The 21,013-nt window shown below is 41.6% G+C and overlaps 1 protein-coding gene and 1 long non-coding RNA gene across 3 annotated transcripts in view; one reads left to right on the top strand and one right to left on the bottom strand.

Annotated features, from left to right (window-relative positions):
- The first annotated feature begins 4,564 nt into the window (after positions 1-4,564).
- LOC118231062 lies at positions 4,565-20,550 on the top strand. 2 transcript variants are annotated; one of them, XR_004765996.1, is made up of 4 exons: positions 4,571-4,603; positions 4,932-5,145; positions 18,880-18,942; positions 20,463-20,550. It is a non-coding gene; the product is annotated as an uncharacterized LOC118231062 (long non-coding RNA). The 2 variants fall into 2 exon arrangements; XR_004765995.1 differs by having other exon boundaries at positions 4,565-5,145.
- The window catches only part of LOC118231061 (nephronectin-like), a 30,890-nt gene continuing 29,097 nt past the window's right edge, over positions 19,221-21,013 (bottom strand). Inside the window, exon 12 of the mRNA XM_035424502.1 lies at positions 19,221-20,918. Within this exon, the coding sequence (XP_035280393.1) occupies positions 20,808-20,918 (111 nt within the window). The 3' untranslated portion in view covers positions 19,221-20,807. The remainder of the gene's footprint in view (positions 20,919-21,013) is intronic.

Genomic DNA, 21,013 nt, shown 5'->3' with positions numbered 1-21,013 from the left:
CCTAGGTGAGAAGGTGGGACCCCAGGCACAGTGCCTGATCTGCCTAGTGGGAGTGTTAGCTCTGGGGCTGCAGGCCTACACCCTTAAACAGGGTCAGTGCGCCCCAGGCCAGGCTGGGACAGGCAGTCAGGGGGTTAAGTATCCGCAGATTTGTGGTGCACACCTGCTTTTCTCCGCGGATGCCTGGAAACGCAGCGGATGACAGGACAAGATGGATGCCCCTGTGTACCTGGCGCTGGGATTCCAGCACTTAATTGTTTCTCTGTGCTTGCGGCAACAGTTTGTATGTGCAGTCCCCAGAGCCTGGAATTCTGGGACTTTATTAATAATAATAATAATAATAATAATAATAATAATAATACTTCAAACAGTTCCATTTGCTCCACAACCCCCCACCCCCCCACACACGCGCACACACACACTCACACCTCCTCTAGAAAATCCAACCAATCCCTTGTTTCTGCGTGACTTGTCACCTGATAGTGCTCTAGATATTCTGCGATATAAATTGCTGTCCAAAATGTCCAAAATAGCTACCCATCCACATTTCCCCACTGTGAAAGACATCTTGTTTTTTTTTTTCTGACATGTCCTTTTCCATATACGGCCTGTCAATCAATATTATTTCTTAAATTTAACTCTCTGCTTATTACATGTGTTGTGCTTAAACGCAAATATAGAATGACTTCTATGTTGTTATGGTAGTATGAAATCAAATTTCAGTATTATTCTACAGTACATTACAACAGGGAAGTACAGAATTGTCTAGAATGTGATAATATGCTGTAGCATTAAGATTCACCTTCACTGAAAATAAGGGGCCCCAGACCAAGAGGTGTCCAGATACTTTCGATCAAATAGTGTATCTGTGAATACAGAGTATGAATTAGCATTGCAGCCACAGAGCACTTCCATTTATTAATAACTTTACCGTTACTCAAACTTAAATAGATGTTTTCTTCATAAAAGTCAAAAACCATTAATCAAAACTAAAAATATTGACTATGACTACTTGCTTTGCAGTGTCTTGTTTCGACCGATCCGGTAACAGCTTTCAACCCATTTATGTCCCTTCTCTATTAATGTATACACTTACGGTAGGGCATCACACACACACACACACACACAAACACACACACACATACACGCGTTTGAGTCTACAGCTAATCCCACCTCATTAAAATAATAATTAGCCTGGAATCTCCAGATGGGATTTCCCGCTCCTGCATCACGAGCCGCGCGCTAACTCGGCACGGACACAGGAGAGCGGCGGCTATGTTTCCTTGTCAGTCCGTGGCGGAACTCCACCGGAATGCCCCCGTAATATTATCCGCGCTGGTCTTTCCTGCTATAAATCCAGCTTGCCCTTAAAGTGTGATATTTGAATTAGCTGGAGCTTGAGTCCAGACACGCTAACCACCTCATTAGCCATGCATGTCGTTAAATAAAAAGGGGAGAAGAAATCTGATCTGTGGATTTTACAAAGTACCCTTGGAAATTTCCCCTCTTACCCTGTTTTTTTGGGTTGTTTTTTTTTTGGTTGGGGAACAGGGTGGGGGGGATGGGGGCGGGGGGGGGGGGACATGCTAGTGTCAACTACCCGGATGCCTGCGATCCATGAATTTGGGTCAGAAATGTAACAAACAACAGAGAAGTGTTGAATCTGGACAAGAATTGACAAATTAATACCTCCAATTCTTATTAGTAATACTGTGAACAGAACTTGAGGAGCTAATTGGATTGTGGCCAGTGGATTGGATGCAACACATCTCAGTGACGGCCAATGAAATTCTGATTCAGAGTCTATTTTCTAGGCTGTGCCAACTGGAAACAGAAACGGAATTTCTGTCCAAAAACACCTGCACTGTATTTAATGTTTACTCATTAATGGAATTGTCATATTTGAATTTTGGATGATAATAAGATTGTTAGGAGGAAGTGTGCTTTGGGAAGCAAAGCTGATGGTTGGCTCTGAGAGTCTAATTGTCTTATCATGAACACTCTCCAGGATGTCTTTGTAAACCATCTGCAAAAAAAGTTTTGCCTGTGAAGTTAGTAACAAAACATTAACAGATTTTAATCTGCTGTTTCATAGTTAAATACAGGATTTTTTTCATTTACAGAGCAAACCAAACTGGACTGCCATTTTGAGCATCATCGTTGCCATTCTGAGCGAGATTCTTAAATACCACACACACACACACACACACACACACACTGTATTCCTAGGGTATTTGTACTGTTGTTATTTTTGCAGTAAGCAATGCTTGTTCTGACATGTGATTAAAACTTCATGATTATGCATCTGTCAGATTTTTGAAAAGTGAAAAGGCAAAACAAAATCGGAATGCCGCATGTTATTCTTCTGCTGCCTGCCTCTTACTAGCCTTTGGTCCATGTCAGTCGGAACTCTGGAACATGTAAATGCGGAAACTGTAAAAATGATAATTTCCCTTTTTCTTTTCTTTCTCTTGTTCTGAAAATAACAGTCTGTGCCTTTTCAGCTTTACCAAGGAGGTGCGCAAATGTGTTAGAGGATCAACAAAAACACTCTAAAGTTTTAACCAGGCCAGGATTACTGATGTAACTGTCAAAAATGTAAATAAACTATTCCTTCCAGGCCTGAACCCAACCAATTTGTTGCTAGGGCAATGAGAGCGTGTGTTGGTGTGTGTGAGGGATGACTGTCTGAACTTCTATTCATCATATACTGTAGGTGTCAATGGACCTGTCCTGTACATGATGACTTGGACCGAATAACCTGAATAACCACCTCCCTCTAGCATTCCTCCCTCAAAGGTGAGATGCCAGGTCATATTTTAATGTCCTTTTTATGGGTTTATTTTGCAATTACGGGAGCATAATGAAGGATTATACGGTACAACGAGGCATAAAAATTCAATAAATGATGAACAACATGTAATGAAATTGTGAATTATGACACATAATCATATTCAAAATTATATTTAACTGAAAGCCTGTGTAATATTAGAAGGAGCCATTATTTCAGTGTAGGTGACCCATATCTTGTGTGCTCTGTTTTCTCCTGAAATATGACATCAATATTGTAAGTCTGTGAGCTTCTCTCAAGGAAATTCTATTCCATCCCACCGGTGGTGTTGCGTACACCTCAGTAAGAATGCACAGTGAGGGTCATAACCATGGTGATATAGTGAGCATGCACAGTGAGGGTCATAACCATGGTGATATAGTGAGCACGCACAGTGTTGGCCATAACCATGGTGATATAGTGAGCATGCACAGTGTTGGTCATAACCATGGTGATACACAAAGCAATCCTAAGAATCTCTGAGGAACTCTGCTGGGATTAAGCCGTGTGGCCATTCAATAACAAACATTTTGTTCCAGTTAGGTAGATATTCTAATGCATAACAAACATGTACTGTAGCATGTATGTTAAATGAGGCCATTTATTTATTCTGTCTTATTTTATTTTTTTGCAAAGTATGATATGATATGTCTCCAGTCCAGCATGTTCAATGAGCTGTCAATAAACACAGACTGCGATATTCATTCCTGCTGAGTTTGTTTATTAATTAATTAATTAATTTTGCCACTGGTGGACTTGTGTGGCACAGCTAGGATGCCACCCAGATAGCGAGCGATTCTGGGCCGGATCTGGGCTGATGCTGGCCCAAAGTCAATTAGAATTAGAGTTGAATTAATACTGGACATTTTACTGCTGTTAGCAACCAGTAATCCACTCCTTTTGACCTTGAAACAGCTGTGCCATTTTTCTTCAAGTCTTAAAATATGTTCCCACGTATCTTTGTGCCGATCTTCTGAGTCGTAAGTAAAACCAATGATCATATTGATTTCTTCATGGCCATAACCACCACAGCATTTAGATGTTTCAAAGATACAGGACTGACTATTGATTCGTGATTTAATTAGAAAATATCAAGGGAAATTCTTAGAGTTTGTAATGTAATGTATCTGATAAAACTATTTACTCCCTTACTAGAATTTTAAAACATTTTCAAATCATGGCATTTGTTCTTTAATTTTTCAGCAGGGAACCTGTATTGTAATTTCCAACCTTCTGTATTGTACCTCAACAGTGCTCATAAAGCCCCTTGAAAGTAAAGATGTTTTTAAATAAAGTTGATTCATTACATTATCCAGTGCAATAGAAATCCCCCTTTCTTTCTTGTTTTTTTTTTTTTTTGTAAAGTAAGGAATATGGTCGATTTAAATGGAACACAATGAAACATTTCTGTAATAAGCCTTAAAAGAGGTGTACCTGACTGGTGCTGTTTCATCCTGAATTGTGTTCCCATTTTCTTTCATGGTTTACACACCTTTAAAAATATGAAACCCACTGGAGTGTCATCTCATAAATAAAAAAAATATGAGCGTTTATGGGAAGTTACGGTGTCAATGATACTTGCCGGTGTCTGTGTCCTTCAGTCCCCCCCACCCCTTCAGGCCATGCGCGCTTCTCAATAATGCAAGGTGGGCCCGTAAACTTCAATCTGTCCCGAGCCATCACGCTCCGCTGTGTATTTACCAACAGCATCAATCACCCCGATGAGAGGTTTCTTCCCACAATCCCGCAGGAACTTCCTGCCATTCCTCAAAGGTCTCGTCTCTGCTTGATTTGAGCAAATCCGTCAAGAAGCAGTTTGAGAGGGAAAAATCATTCACATATTTATTTAAATACGAATCTAAAAATGGAATATATCAGTCTGGCATTCACAGCAACAGAACTTATCAAACCCAAATGTTCACCGCGTGTTTAGAATAGGATTACGTATACAGTTTAATGTCTTACTTGACCTCCAATTAAGGTTGTTAATGGGCAAATCTCCTTTACACAAAAAGAACTCAAACCATATTTATTTTACAGATGATTTCACACCAGCATCAAATGAAGTTAAAATAATAATTATTTATTTTTTTATTTAAAGAGAAGATTAATTGAAATCCGGGATACACAGCAGGCCCTGGGAAACAGAATCGGAAATGGCGGATATACACGGGGAAAGCAGCGAGCGCAGGAAGTGGCAGGAAGAAGCAGATGGCAGCTCTGCTCACTGCGGCGCATTGCAGTCACCGGGTGCTTTGATTTCGGACAGATCCTGGGCGCGATTCGGGGCGTAATTACAGCGCGCTGCTCCTTCCGTAAGTAGCACCCGGCTGCACCCTGCCCTGTAAAACGTGATTATCAAAGCATGTCCGTAGCCTGCGGGAAAGCATTAGCTAGAAGTGCAGGTGTGTATTAATAGTATAGATCTCTTAGCAACCCGGTCCCCACACCCTTCTGTCGGGAGTAGAACTGGGGAGAGACTGTTTCTATTTAATCAAATGCGTCCATTTCATGGGCTAAAATGGCGTTGTTATTGCTCTATTTAAACGCACACAACCGACCTTTCTTTCACTAAAGCAATCATGGAGGCATCACTAACTATTCTCCCAATTATACTGTAGTACGCGTTCTGTGAAGCGTCCTCCATAAAGGCATATCCCAAGGACATGCTTTACCTTTTATGAAATGAAACCATGCCAGTAAATAATTTAGCTCTGTCAAAGCAAATTTGACTTTAGTACTGTTGGTACCTCCAGGTTATGGTCGATTGCTGTCTGTTTTAAAAGTGATGATTAACCACAACACAACCTCAGCATTAGGGGTTGCTTTAATGCTTCCATGCTCTATTAATCAACACTGCCTGGTCTTAAATTAATAATGAATACACCACAGCAAGTTCAGTTATTAAAGCTCAGTTACATACCTGGAAGGTATCGCAGCAACACAAGGTTTATCAGCTTTAATTGTGTTACTGTCACCCAACCGCCACAAACAATGTCAGCATTATTTATAATATCTAAAGCTCTCTATTTCACTCGCTGTTGTTAATTAGCTTTACCTGTAACTTGACTCTTTGAATTTATAAGTTTTATAGAGTATGCAGTTCATGTTAAGTACTATACATTTGTTATGCCTGGACGAGACAGTCAGCAGGTTGGAACTGTTTCATCAAATGTTTCATCAAAAAAAAAACCTAATTTCCCATCTTTTTTGTGAGCGGCTTCCCAGCGGTTTTGAGGTTTGCAGACCTCCGTGGAGCAGGCCTTCTGTGATACAGTTTTTTCTGGCAGCTGTCTGATTAACGGTCAGCCGTGAATCTGCCCGGCTCGAGCACCCGAGCATGGCATCGCATTCAAAGCAAACTGTCAACTTGAACCTTCACCCAAAAAAAAAACAATAACAAAAAAACACGCGCCTGATCAAAGGGGCACGGGCTGTCTGCTTCTAAACTGTCACGGGCTGGCCGGTGTTTTAAACATTCTCAGGGGTCTAGATTTCTGTTTTGTCTGAGACCTTCAATGCTTTTCTGCCACCCCATCTTTGGGGAGGAATGCCAAGAATTACTAGCAGCAGCGCTGTCTGGGACCTAAGAGAATCCGTTTCTCTTGGCCGTTTGCCACTTTGGATATTTCTCACCAAAATATTCTCATTGTGTGTTGCCACACGAAAGAAAAAGAAAAAAGCTTCTGAACCAATGCTGTGCTTCAGCATTGGCGCTGATATTTACTGAACAGCTATTTTCAAAATGAACTACGGTCATCATGCATGAGGAATTATTGTCAATGTGCTCCAGGTTGAATTTGAAGGCCCTTGCACACACAACTTCAAATGCCAGAGTGACGGCTGTTGGCAATAGAACAGGCACTTTACAGGCTTGCAGTCTGTAATTGTTTGTTCTTGAAGTGATGAGAGATTGCATGTAAAATTTGGTACAAGGATATACATATAGTTTCCATAGCTTTCATAGTTTTTGGTTTGGCATCGGGAAACCACCGATTAAAGCTTAGTTTCGACTTGATGCAGAGGTTTCATTGACAGTGCAAAACAACAAAGGACAGATATTGATTGAAATAAGGTCTCCCATGGAGCTTGGCAATAATCCATCACTGAATAGAAAATACAAAAGTATGAATATATAAAATATATATCAACATGTACTTTAGTGTTTTTTGATGAATCTGAAGATCTCAATGTTGGAACTCACACACAGTGAGGAAACTGATGAGAATGGAATAAAAATAAAAAAACCTCTAGTTGCAAATCCATTCTGCTGATTGATACTGTTTTTGGAAAGCCTGCACCCACAGTGGGTGTGTAATTATAATCAATGTGTGCGACACGGTTTCTGATTATTTCCTGTTGCAGTAAAGAAGGGCCACTCGGCCCAGCCTGGTCTACTGAACAAGCTCTGCATGAAGTCTCATGTACCCTGGAAGATGCATAAATATTTCTCTAAATTGCCCTGGCTTAAAATAAAGACATTTGCGTCTTATCGGTAATTCTTGTGCAAAGCTCTTTTTGGAACAGGAAATAGTCAGTGTGCTTTGTTTAATTGACGCATGCTTTAAAGTTAGAAGATGAAACATTCTTTGGAGGTCAGGGAAATGCTAGTGGTAATTGTTTAAAGAGAGCTACAGCTCGGTTAATCGCCGGATTAGCAAAAAGAAGGACTTGCAAAGACCAGCCATGACTAAATCCGCAAAAAAAATAGCAGTCTCCTGGTAGGAAAAAAAAAAAGGAAGAAAGCTCATTGGAGGCGTCAGCTATAAGGATTGTGCTGAATGTTTAGACCGATGTAATCCTCTCAAAGATGATAGCGTGATGTACGTTGTTATTAAAAGCAAATTAAATAGGTAGTTGCAGATGGGAAAATGGTGGCATCAGAGAGACCCCCTTGCACGCAGACTGTAAGAGGAAGGGATGGTTGATTTGTATTCACTTTGATGAGGATCTTTGTCTCTCTAGTCTAGCCAGCTTGTTTGTTTTCCATAGTGTTTCCATAGGTAATTAATCCCTCAGTTTAAGTACTGTACTCTGTACAGAGAGATCCTCATTATATCAGCTTACGTAAATGCTAAATCTACTAATGTAAAGTAATAAAAAAACAGCACTTTTGCTCACAACACATTACTTTTTTTATATCTCGCGAATCATTCATCTGCAGTGGGAAAATTACGTTAATAACGTGCTAATTTTCCTCTGGCAGCATTTGACTGCTTTTCAACGGAGACTTTTAGTGCTGTTTCTGTCCTAACTGCACTCCAGCCTCGTCCCCTCTGTCTGTCAGTTTGGAATTCGAAAAGCACATCAGGGGGAACATTTCACAGGCCCTTCTTAGCGCTAATCCCAGATTAGATCCCGCGTTTGACAAGGTAATTGAACGACTTTAGCCGTAGACCTGTGCTTATCGGGACATGTGACACCTCCACTGAGGAGTGAAAGGACACATTTTTATGATCGTAAAAATGATTGGTTAAAACCTGGTGGTAAAAAGTTTTAACCGTTGTTTGTTGTTCGTATTATGGTCTCAATGAGCTTAGTTGTAACTTTTTTTGGATTTTTATTTTTTTAGAAATGTGAATATTTGAACGGACATCAAGTATAATCTGCTGTCTACTCCCTTTAATTGCGACTGAATTCACAGTCCGGCTGCATATGCAAATCTGCTCAGAGGCTTATGCCAAAGAAGGCCTTTAATAACAGTCACCATGCCTAACTGAGAATTAATCAACAGCGTCCAGCGGCAATTACAGCAACCGGAAAACATTTTTTTTTTTCGCTGTATATTTGAACCAGTACAAAATGGACCCTACAGTGCGCTGCAGCATTAGAGCTCTGATCCAGATGAGCTCCTTTTTTGGAACACAAATGCTGCTGGGCATTTTCTTTCTTTTCATTCGTTTTTCCTCACTGTCAGATATTTTAATGGCAGCCGTGGGTTGCCTTGTACGAGGGTATAAATTTGTTTCTGCTTTCATTTTTTTCTCTCCTCCCATTTAGAGCATACACTTACTATTCTCAAATCCGTAAACACAGGAACGGCTTTGGGTATCTTTAAAAAAAAAATGTTTGGATTTTTTTTTTTATAGCTTTGGTAGTGGGGGAGTGCAGAGCACACAGATAATGTGAACCTTGTGTCGGTGTTTACGTTTAAAATCAGCAAAGACAGCAAGCTCATATGGAGCCAGTGGTGGTTGTTTGTTATGACTTTGGTTGGCCCAATGTTAGCAAGTGAAGTTGGGTCAAATGGGTTCTGCAGTTGCTATCTACAGCAAAAGTTACATAAGTTACTCTGGATAAGGATGTATATTCTTCATCTTCAATCAAAATCTTGGATTTTGGGAATCTCATTATTTCCAGTACAAAAATAACAATGGCACACAAATTCTTTCCATGATTAACATGAAGGAGAGAAAAAGAAACACTCAAAAGAGTATTTAAAGTTATTTATGATTCTTCAAGTAATTGCAGACTTTTCTATTTGGCAGGTTTTTTGTTACTTGAATGGGGTAAATTAGCCAAAGTCAATTTCCCTAATTTAGGCGTGCGTGTGTGAAATGTTTTATGCTATTTTCATTTCTATTGCATGCTGGGGAACTTTATTCTTTTTTTTGTTTTGTAATGGCAAAGTGGAAATTCACTGTCTAGAAACATTGCTAACTTCTGCGTAAGCCTGACAATACTCCAGTGGCCTCTCTCTGATGTTTAACCCTATGTAATGCCCCAGGTCAGGACATTTTAACCCCCCCCCCCCCAGTTTGCAACCGCAAATTCCCCCCCACGCCCATCCATCGATGATAACAGTCTGAACGCCTGCATCGAGTTTGAGATTGCAGATTGCAGATTGCAGTATCGTGCTACCAAACATCCCCTTCTGTTTATTGCTCTCTTTCCAAATCAATTTAGAAAATCCCATCAAGTCTGAAAATCTCGACTGTTTTCCCAGGCAAACCTGTCGGAGTACAATCACAAATACTTGACCACAGTAAAACAGTTGAAGGCTGGACTAACTGCCGCTTTGTCACAAGCTGAAAATAAATGTATAGAGAATAGAGGTGTGACCCCTTTCCATATCCTGAGAGTGCTAACAATGTTTTCCAGCAAACTTAGCAGCACAACAACAAAGAAATAACACACCATATGTCTCCATCACATCTGAATATAAAAAAAAAAATAAAAGTAATTCTTTCTGGTGTACTCTTCGGCATGGGAAACAGATTGTCAGGTATCTGTAAAATGCAGTGAGGAACGCATGCGACACATTAAAAAAAAAACTGATAAATAAAAATGCGCCATTTTATGGCGTGCTTGCATGCATAGCGTACACTAGCGTTCTGAACAGCGTCATGTAAGTGTAGAACTCTATTATCCCCATGCTGTCAATGAGCCAAGCTGGCCCACCACCCACTGCTTTTTTGTTGTAGTGCTTTTCACAGAGCAACTCAACATGTTAAAATGTTGGTCTTTGTAGTGAGCCCCTCTCCTCCTTTCATTTCAGTTGTGTGATCCAATCTTAAAATTCTATCTCCGAGTGCAAACCACGCACTTATAGGCTACCTGTAGTTTATTCTTACAGGAGTTAACCAGCAGTAGGCCTGCCGAGTCTCTCTGCGTGATTCCTCCTGTCTTTTTGAAACCAAGCGCTTGTCTGAAGTGAGATTTTCACAGAAATGTTCAGCTTTTTCATAAAAAAAAAAAAAAAGTTCTATTCGCTCTACTGAAAATTAAGCCAGCGTGTGACATCTTTTAGACTAGAATGGTTAGGTTTCCATCGTGTATGGTACTGTAGGACCAAATGTACTCTGTTAAAGAGTTGAATTAACACTGGACATTCTACTGCGTACATGCCCCCGTGTGTGTTCTGTGAGCTCGTTGTGTGACCCTCTGAAGCACTGGAGATTAGCACGCACTGAACCCCAACCCCGCCCCCATGCCCCCCCCCCCCCCCACCATGCCGCACCACGGCTCTGTTTGCCCAACAATGCAGAGGTCACGCTTCCTCCGCTTCATCTCCCCTCGTTCCGGCGTCCTGCTCGGTGTGGGGTCCTGAACCGCGCGCGAACATCAGCAGGGTTTAAGGAACAGGAACAGTGGAAAAAAAATCACATTACCCTCAGATCACAAGGCTGAGCCCTCAAACAGAACCAGCCCCCCACGGCCCTCTCCGTTTGATAAAGAGCTGTCATCTCAGATGGGCTCTCAGCCTTGCGTAAAGTTTAGCGACGCCACTGTAAGTTATCTTATTTTTCCCTTTCAGGCCCTGTGACAATTAAACATTAAAAGCTAACAAGCGCAATTAAAGTTTGGTCAACAGCGTGGGCTTATAACCTACGAAGGTTGCCGGTTCAATTCCCAGGACGGACAAAGCAGTTGTACCCTTGAGCACGTTGTTTAACCTGAATTGCATCAGTGATGCATTCAGCTGCAGTATACCTGGATAAGCTGTGTGCTGTCACTCTGGATAAGAGGGTCTGCTGAGTGCCACTAATATAAGGGTGGGTTTACAATGAGATATGAATGCAAATGACACTTATGTCAGTTCCTTTTCTTAGTCAATGTATAATTTAACTTTAACAGACTTTAAGCTTAGGCTCTTGCGGACTTAAATCTTTATTCGAATTCTAACAGAGCAACATTTATCATCAACTGCTTCAGCTATGATGTTTCCTTGAACCAGTTGCAAAAGCAAGGACGACTGCAAAACTCTAATACTATCCAGATCCACAAACTGAACATATCCAGATATAACCACTTCAAAAAGCTGCTTGAAGAGAGCAACACTAAGGACTTGGCGTTAATTAAGTCAAGCACCGCAGTTTACAGCTTTATTTCAGGGTTAATTTTTCACCCTCGCTGCAGGAAGCAGCTCGTCGTCATCACAGGCCACCGAGAGCGCCAAATCACCCACACCGGCAGACTCCCTCCATCTCCATATGAGCAGCACTTACTCCCCAACAGAATTATTACATATTACCGTGCGGTAGTTCTCTGTCATATTTTTCATTTTTCATATCGAGGGAAATTGCATCTCAGAAATTAGGGACGGGGAGAGAAAAGTCTGCAATATGAAGTCTTGGGAATGAATTACAGATTTGTAGTGTTTCTTGAAATCTAAATTTATAAGAGCACAGGGGATTTAGTGGAAGGGAGCATCTATCAGACACAAGAAAGTCCCGGAAAGTCCCACAGCCTGGTCTGACACGCTGTTTGGAGTTTGAGTGATGGGGATATTGAGGTCAGGACTCAGATTAATCTCTGTGACAGCACTCACAGGCTACCTGCTGACATCGTGTGCGTGCCGCGGCCAACCCTGTCCATCATCTTTCATAACCGGCACTTTGGCCAAATTATAGCTTCAGGTTTTTTTATTTAATTTTTTATTCTTTTGTGTCAGCCTTAGCTGCAGTCATTGGATTTTATCCCTATCCAAATTATACCATTGTATTACTCTTAAATATATTACTATTGTGGAAAAAATATGAAAAATGAATCATATATCCATACATCCATTATCTATACCCGCTTATTCCTGGTCAGGGTCGTGGGAGGTGCTGGAGCCTATCCCAACATGCATTGGGCAGGAATACATCCTGGATAGTCTGCCAGTCCATTGCAGGGCACACACACACCATTCACACTCATTCTTAGTGGCAATTTAGACTCTCATATTCAGCAAGTCTTTGGACGATGGGAGGAAACTGGAGGAAACCCGTGTGGACACGGGAGAACTTCCCAGCTGGGATTCAAACCAATGACCTTCTTGCTGTAGGCAGAGGAAGCCCTTTCATGCACGTCTACAGAGAGGAAGCCACAGGTGCCCAGAAAGCCAAGAGGGCTCTCTAAAGCCATGAACACTGCTGTTAACCGAATCCCTCCCATAAACCCCTGGGGCGATGCGAGGCCAATAGTCCGCAGAGGTGCGGGCCACAGTCAGCCCTGGTGCGGGCCGAATTCGGTCCGATCCCGCGGCGCTCACCCATGTGCCACGACTGGTGCGAAATCCTGGATTTTGTTTCATGGGTTTTTTTCCCCCCCATTCCCTGATTGCAACAGATAGCATAGCCCCTCTCTCTCATTTATGTGCAATGAATGGGAGATGAGGGGAGGTTATTTCTCCCTGGAGTGTTTTTTTATTTTTTTATTTTTTAACCTCCACAATCATCTTCCAAAGCATTGAACAAGCAGCTGCATTTCTGAGTGCATTGTGCTGGAGTGGAAATTTGGTGGAAACTCAATGTAATCCATCTCAATTTGTTACCGTATGCCCCCAGTGCCCAACAGCGCGCAGTGACGCTATTACAAAGAGGCCAGCGCACTGCTAAAGTGGAGCAGTTCCAGGCATTCTGCTCACAGTTGTGTAAAATACTGCTCAGTATTGCCAAGCTCCAAATGCAATTTACTGCGAGCCACGGAGAGGGAGCAGTACATTATGTCACTTTGCATGAGGTTTCGGAATATACCATGAATGCATTAGTCTGCGTGCCTTTTAAAAACAAAGGAGAATACTTTCAGCTGAATATTAAAAGCCAGATTCAAAATGGGATTAAAAGTTGCACATCCACGCGACATAATATGTCATCGAGAATGAGCTTGAGCGTAAAGCTCACAGCCAAGTGTGCAAATGCTAAATCTGCTCTCTGAAGCAGGAAGTGTTTTATCCATGTTTTCCTTACTGCAGACTAGATTTTAAAATGTGCGGTAAAGATACCCTCAAACGCCTCCTCCTCTTCTCCTGCTACCTGCTGCTGCGTCAATGAAAAGGAGCTCACACGTTGTGTGTGCATGCGGAACTGTGTTTTTATTTATTTATTTATCTAATTATTTCACCATTTTATTATAATCCCCATTTTACTTTTCTTTCCCCGTAGTTTAGGATGCTTAATTTTATTTGCAGTCCTGTCTCTGGGTGCCTGGGCCGCATCGTCCTCTGTTAATTTGGGAAAACGCAAACGAACGCTCTCTTTTCCTCTGAGCTGGGTGGTGTTAATTTGCCTCACAGAAGGAAGGTTCTGGGTTCAAATCCCGGCCAGGGCTTGTCTGTGTGGCGTTTGTTCTCCACGTGTCCACGTGGATTTCCTATGTTTTTAGCAGGATGGCTGTGGACAGAAGTTACTATGGGATGTTCCTCGGTTCAATTGTCATACTGGAAGATCGCTCCGAGCATAGCAACAGAAATGGCAGTTTGACTTTGGGTCAAGGACGGAAATGCAGAAAAAGAAGAGCTTTCTAGAGTATGAATGCTCAGGTTGTTGTGCTATCTTTGGTTGTGAAAGAACCTTTTCTTTGAGACCCATGTGCCAGTCGATAATTTCATTGAGAAAGGTATCGACTGAAGAACAAATAAGTTCCAGTTGCAAGGTATCCCAATGACTGTTCAGCAGTCCTCAGTGAACAAAACTGACATTTACAGAAAAGGCATTTGCAACGTTATCCGATTAAAAATGTAAAATGAATAGGACTGATTTTTTTTAAAGATTTTAAAAATCAGGATGTAGTAAATAAAGCAGGCCAAAAATAAAGCGGTGCTTCTGTAAAGCAGAGCTGATTAGCTTAATTAGCTGATTACACGTAATTAGCTTCCAGCATATTGTATCATTGCGTATTCCAAAGAAAGACAGTACTTGCTGAAGGCTATAAACGCAAGATCTAAAGATGATTTATTTTGATATGTTATAAAAAGTGTAGCTTTTTGAAACAAAAAAAGAACATCAAACATCACCTCCCTTATCTGCGTATATATTTTTTAATTCCCTGCAGTGTGTCAAAAGATATCAAGATTAATTTGGTTTATTGGTCTTCAGGGCAAAATAAAATATGCCTTTCCCCTTCTTAAGTGCTGCGTATTAAAAAACAGAACTTGCATTCGTGTTTGTTAAACATTACTGAAAACCTTAGGCTGCCGTGTTGTCATAAGGGGTTATTTTACCAGAACTCACTGTTCTGGAACTCACGGCTGAATCCTGTCAGAATAGAAGTATTTATGGGCTTATTTTATCCTCCCTGTAGTGAGTGTCCTCCCTGCGTTCAAAAAGCGCTCTTTGCTGTCCTCGATACCAGGTCCCGTTTCATCAGGTTTTGGTCACCTTCGGGCTGAATAAATAAGCTGGATGAGCTTGCCCACCTGTATAAGCCAAACAAGCGCTAATGAGCCGTGGAGCTTTCCAGAACACCATCAAGCCAACTCAACAGCTGCTCGCTTCTGTCAAGAAAAACAGCCAGATTGCATTCGAACGGGAAGTCAGACATCCCACTGTAGCCACATGACTTTGGCGCACAGCAGTATTTTCAGGTGAGAGACAATGCACTGAATGGCAAGTGGAATGAAAAAAGGTTTGAAAATCAAATTTAAAAAAAAGTTCAGGGGAAACTAAAAAGATAACTGGTTGTCTTGAGTTCATGTCAACTGGCATTTCTCGGAATATAGTTTGTAAGAATACCGTTGCTTTTCTTGCCATTATAGGGCCTTGTTTGGAGTCCATACAGGATAGTAAATGCGCAAGAGTAGGGTAAATGTTGTGCATGTCCTAATCAAATGTGCAAGTTTCATGCCCTGGTGGTGGTGGTGGTGGACAGCGCAGCAGTGCCACAGAAAATGTAAAGAAATTACTGGCAAGTGTAGTGAGGGATGCATCTGGTTATGGTCATATCAAATCTTTTGTCCTTCCCCTTTAAAAAAACACCACACAAATGCTATGCTTGATCGGCAGTTGTAAACACAGCAAACGTGTTAGCACCCTGTCTCAGCATAAATGACTTTCAGAAACTCAGTCACTCCACGGTCTTGTGGTTGTAGGAGTCTCGTGAGGGTCCAGTCCGTTCCTCCTCTCCGCAAGTGTGAGAAGGGACGGGATTAGTCCGCACACCGTCATGTTCTCACAGCTGTGTGGCGTCTTGTTTTGCTTCACGGCCTCTGTAGACACACGCAGGGCTAAATGTAGCCTCTAATTGAGAGTGGCCTGCCTGACTTCTGTCTCATAACTCCTTTTATACAAACACGGGAATGACGGGGGGGGGGGGGGGGTTGAAAATTTGGCTTTCTGCGCTGCGGAAATCGTGTTTTTCTCGGTTCCTGGCAAAACACTCTCCCCCCTTCCTGAGTGCAGGGATGTTCCTCGAAATTCACCAGACTAAAGTCTCAGAGTGAGAGAGAAAGGGAATTAAACACATGTTCCTGTGAGGAAAAATGGACAGATGAAACACACCTGATGCTGTGAGGACTTTGGCAGGATGTGACCTGCGGTCCTCAAAGGTCCTCACTGCAGCGCAGCGTGTAGACATTCCTTTAGGATAACCTCATCTCTGAATCTCACGGTGGCTTTGATGGAAACAGTGTAAACATTATCCTCGTCTTTCATCTAGTCTCCCTGGGGTTATTAATTGACCATGACCTAGAATGAAACGACACCCTCCTAAACTAGTGACTTACAAATAAAGTCACGTGTTCATTTGTTTTCACTGCAAACATAATGTTACATGCTCAGCTATCACCAGTATTAGCTTGATGATACTGGAAATGGTACATAGGAATAACTGACAAAGAGGAAGTGGCTATCACCATGGTTGTATCCAGACCGGGTGGTGGTCTGTGGTGTTTGCACAGATAGACAGTAATCAGAGAACTACATGGTCCTGGATGCTATAAATGGCACACAGCTGTACAGAAAGCTGTTCTTTTAAACACAACATTGGAGCGCTTCATGGGACTTAACCCAACGATGCCATGTAAAGATGTCAGTTATCTCTCATCTGATTTCATCGTTTCGTGACTGCCTCAGAACGATATCGTATGAAACATAAACCGTAACGTGAAATGCGCAACGACACTACATAAATTCCCATACAAACTGAGCGCGGTTAAAACGAACAACGCATAATTTTTTTTTGTAAAGTATATATCCCCCGCCCTGGGCGTGTCGAAGTGTCCTTGAGCAATACGATTACCCCTAATTGCTCTGACGAATGAGAGGCATCAATTGTAAAGCGCTTTGGATAAAAGCGCTATATAAATGCAGTCCATTTACCATATCCGAGGCGTGGGATTGGGCGGGATAACCATACGACCGGATTGGCTCTCGCATGCGCTGTCAGAGGTGATAGACAGGGTAATAAAGTGCCGAGTCTTCCCACGAGAGATTTACTCTGTCGGCCATATTGTTCTGGAGTGACTCGGTGTGAAATACACAATCAAGGCCGTAAATATTCTCAGAGTCCGCGAGGGTAATTTACACAACTGTCGATGCCCTGGAGACGCCAGAGACCAGTAGCCTGTTACCATGGCATGCGCTGTTTTTTGTGTTAGTGAATTTATGGCGGCACACCGAAGCCACGCTCATCTTTTGCTCTTCTCTAGAAATGGTTATAGACTCTTCTGCACAGGACACCTCAAGCTGAGAGTGCCTCATACGCTCAGTGGAAATGTTACCTTCGCTTTAGTCTTGCAGTACAGATAGAAACGCTGGTAATGTCAGGACAGTACGCAATAGTTCCGATATTTTATTTCCCAATGTGAAGCAGTTGAGTCAAGCAAAAAATCAAAAATCAAGCTGATTTTTGCTGTGTGAGCAAAAAATGAAAATACTCATTTTACTCGGAGCGGTTTCATCTCTTTCGCCTACGGCAAAAAAAAAAAGAAAGAATGAAAAAAAACTTTGAACCAAAGATCTGTGATGTATTCCCAACCTTCATTATAAGCCCAGCTGGGGAAAATAGCCCTCAGTCTCTGGGTCTCCGCTGCTCCGCTTTGGGTGATGCTTTGAAAAATGGCCTAATTTGGAGAACACAAGAGCGCTGCAGGTCTGTTTGCGAAACAGTGCACTGCTCCCCGCGTGGGGTTTGTGTATGTGTTTGACTTTTATGCAAGGAAATGTAACTTTATTCCTCCAGGCTTCTCTCCGTTGCAGTGCTCTGTGAATGCAAATATCATCAGGGGAGTTCAGTGCAGATGAAGTCCTGAGCTGCTTTAGATTTTCAAAATGAGTGTGGGTGTAAGAAAGCAGTGTGTAGTGTGTACCTGCCTGTGCGTGCGGTCAGAATGTACCAGGTGGTACTGGTGGAAATTGGAAACTCCAGGTGTCAGAAGGTAAAAGTCCACGTCCAAGTGTTCCTTCCATCCATGAACCCAGGCAGCTGATTTCACAAATGTCGTCACAGCTCAAATGACTTTTTATTTTTATTTTTATCGACAAATTTAGATTTAGAGAAAACGCCATTGGTGAACGTTTTGTAAACAAGTAAAGCTGATTGGTTTTTAGCCCTCCCAGATAAATCCCATGAAGAAATTAAAACGGAAATGCAGTAATAAATGTCTTCCATAGCTTTCTGGTAGTAGTGTTGCAGTGTAATTCAGAGTATACATGGCTACTAAAAACAAGGGGATAAAATCACTGAGGAACCCATTAAAGTTACAGCTCTACTAGAATAAAAATAAAAAATAAAAAAAGACCTTGAAAGTGATGACAGGTCATTGATTCAGTTGCAGTCACCTGAAGATAAACGTAGCATCAGCCTCGGCCAGTATTGATGTGTGAGTTCCATCACCCCATCGCTTAAAACCTCCATTCAAAGAAATACTGGAAATTGCAGTTAATACACCTCGTGCCTGTGAAAATAAAAATGTGTTTGACGCCAAGTCAACATCTTTAGTTGAGCTCTGGGACGTTCAGTATTGTGCTGTTGCATATTTACCCACTCTCATACATTCAGTGTCCCTTTTGTTCCCGCTGAGTTTATTCACTGTGAATACAGCTGGATAATTACACTCCTTCAATTTACAATTATTACAAAAATGAATTATGATCGATATCACTGACTTTACACAATTTACTCTTCTGCTTCTTTTTAGAGAAGGAATGGATGTTTGCACAGATCTACAGACACACAATGGCTGATCCAGCCAACTGTTGCAAAATTTAGAGACATTATTAGTATGATTAATAGTTAAATTCAAGGCCTCGGTGTTAAGCCATATGAATTATGGTAATTTAGCGTTTATGGAAATAAAAATGTCTTGCATTTCATCTAACCCGGTTATTTTCATCTCTTATTTTCAGATCTGGCGTAATTGACGATGCTGATTGTTAATTATAGCCCTGAAGTAAATTTACACGGCGGGGGTAAGTGGGGTCCTATGCACTGGCTTACTCTATCTACCTCAGTTAAGCTCTCTTACCATAGTCACATATACTAGCAAATGCTAAAACACAAACCATTTCTGCTCAGGGAAAGTAAGAACTGAGAACAGATTTCTACACGTTTCAGCCAACTCCATGTCCACCTTAAATAATAAAAATCAACTGGCTTCTTATCAGAATTTTACACATAACTGCCTTGTACCACACATTTAACTTTATATCACCACAGAAGTGTTAGAATACAGCACGTACACACATGGTTTCCAGTAATACACTTTATGGTATACATAATGAAAATAATCCATCAACATCGTCATCATCATCATCAACAAACAGCACCATTAAGACCACAGCACATAGCACATTGGTTATTCCACAATGGCAATGCTCATTCAGCCATTTTCGTCACCTGTCCGAATTAGACATTGATTGAAAACTTAATGAACTAAAAAATAAGGTATAGGTGATGACAGGTTGAGAAGGAAAAAAAAAAAGAAAAGGCAGCATATCACAGCTCATAAGGTGTCATAGCTCACCTCTGCAGTGTTTTAAGCGCGTGTGAAACTACTTCAGTGTGCTGAAAATGTCCGGAAGAGTGAAAGACTATGTGCCTCAGGAGCGAAAATGTATAATGTGGTCTGAGTGGAGATTTGAATGTATATATTTATTTATTTATTCAGAGAATGAGGAAAAAACTGTGCCTGCTGATCTGCACAAAAGAAAACTAAGACAGTTTGAGAAGATGTAATATTACTGAGATGTAATATTACACCTACACTATAATAACTCTGTGACATTATACCTATAGGCAGCTGGGTAGTGAACAATGTCCTAGATTTGTGTGTGTGTTCACCATACTGATTTTCCACTGGTAAAAGCAGGCATGGGTTTGTGCAATAGAAAAATAAAGCGAAAAATCACGGCTCACGGATAAGATACTTTTGTTTACTTTCAAATAAATAGACATTTAAATACAAAACAAACTGGGTCCTGAACTGCATCCTAAATAGTAAAAAATAAATAATCTTTTATAAAAGGATAATTAAGTTGGCTGCGTTAGTCAATAATAACTTTTAATAATAAACAGGTTTTACGTACTTATGGCTTAGGCGGCATTTATTGTATATTATTACTTAATGCCTGTGCTACTTATTTAGAATATTTAAATCCATAAATTCATTTTTACATTTTTTTAAATATGGTTCCACAAAGGGACTCTTAAAATTAAGCATTCCCAAACCGGTGTCTAAACTGATTGGAGGGCTGAGCATGACATCATCACAGACACACCCTTTAACCCTTTAAGGTGTAAGACCACAAAAATGCAATTAGAATGTTCTTAACTGAACATTCTAACGCCGATGTGACAATCACTGCTGTTAACTGAAAGAAATGGGGTTCTGGAACACTGACTGTGAATTTTGAAAAAAAGAAAACAAAAACATTCCAAAAAACCTACTGTTCAAAGGGGTAGTAATGTAACAAGATTTTTTTTTTGTGAGGTGGAAAAGCACAGAGCCAGAGCATCCCCACGATCCCCACGCCAGCGAGAAAAACTCTGCGGTTCTGCGCGCCTGAAAAGAGGCCTCCTGACTGCGTGAGCGAGCGCGCTTTGCCCTCCACGTCAGGAATGCGATGCTCTGCGCAGGGACGGCATGCACAGGAAACGGATGAGAAGAACCGAACGGGGGGGGGGGGGGAGAAAGACTGCTGGAACACCTTGCCTGCGTTCAAAGTCACGCTCTTCTTCAGAGTTCCTTCCCCAGCCTTTTTTCGCTGGCCTTTCAGGACTCTTCTGGAGAGGGGAGGGGAGGGGGGGCTGCATCCGACTGCTCCCGGTGGTTCTGTTAAAGTCTCCTCAGATTGTGCTCCTCAGAGCAGGAGCCTTTCATCAGACTGAGGTCATCCACCAACATCTCTCCACTGCGACCTTTTCTGCGCTCGCCCTTCAAGATCACCTGGAAACAACACCGTGCACATCGCTGAGCCCTTCCCCCTCAGAACCACAAGAGACAAGATAAATCACAGAAACACACTGGGCCTCATGCACAAA

The sequence above is a fragment of the Anguilla anguilla genome, chromosome 7 (genome assembly GCF_013347855.1).
Source record: "Anguilla anguilla isolate fAngAng1 chromosome 7, fAngAng1.pri, whole genome shotgun sequence".
Classification (NCBI taxonomy): domain Eukaryota; kingdom Metazoa; phylum Chordata; class Actinopteri; order Anguilliformes; family Anguillidae; genus Anguilla; species Anguilla anguilla.
This window is presented reverse-complemented; position numbering and strand designations above follow the sequence as displayed.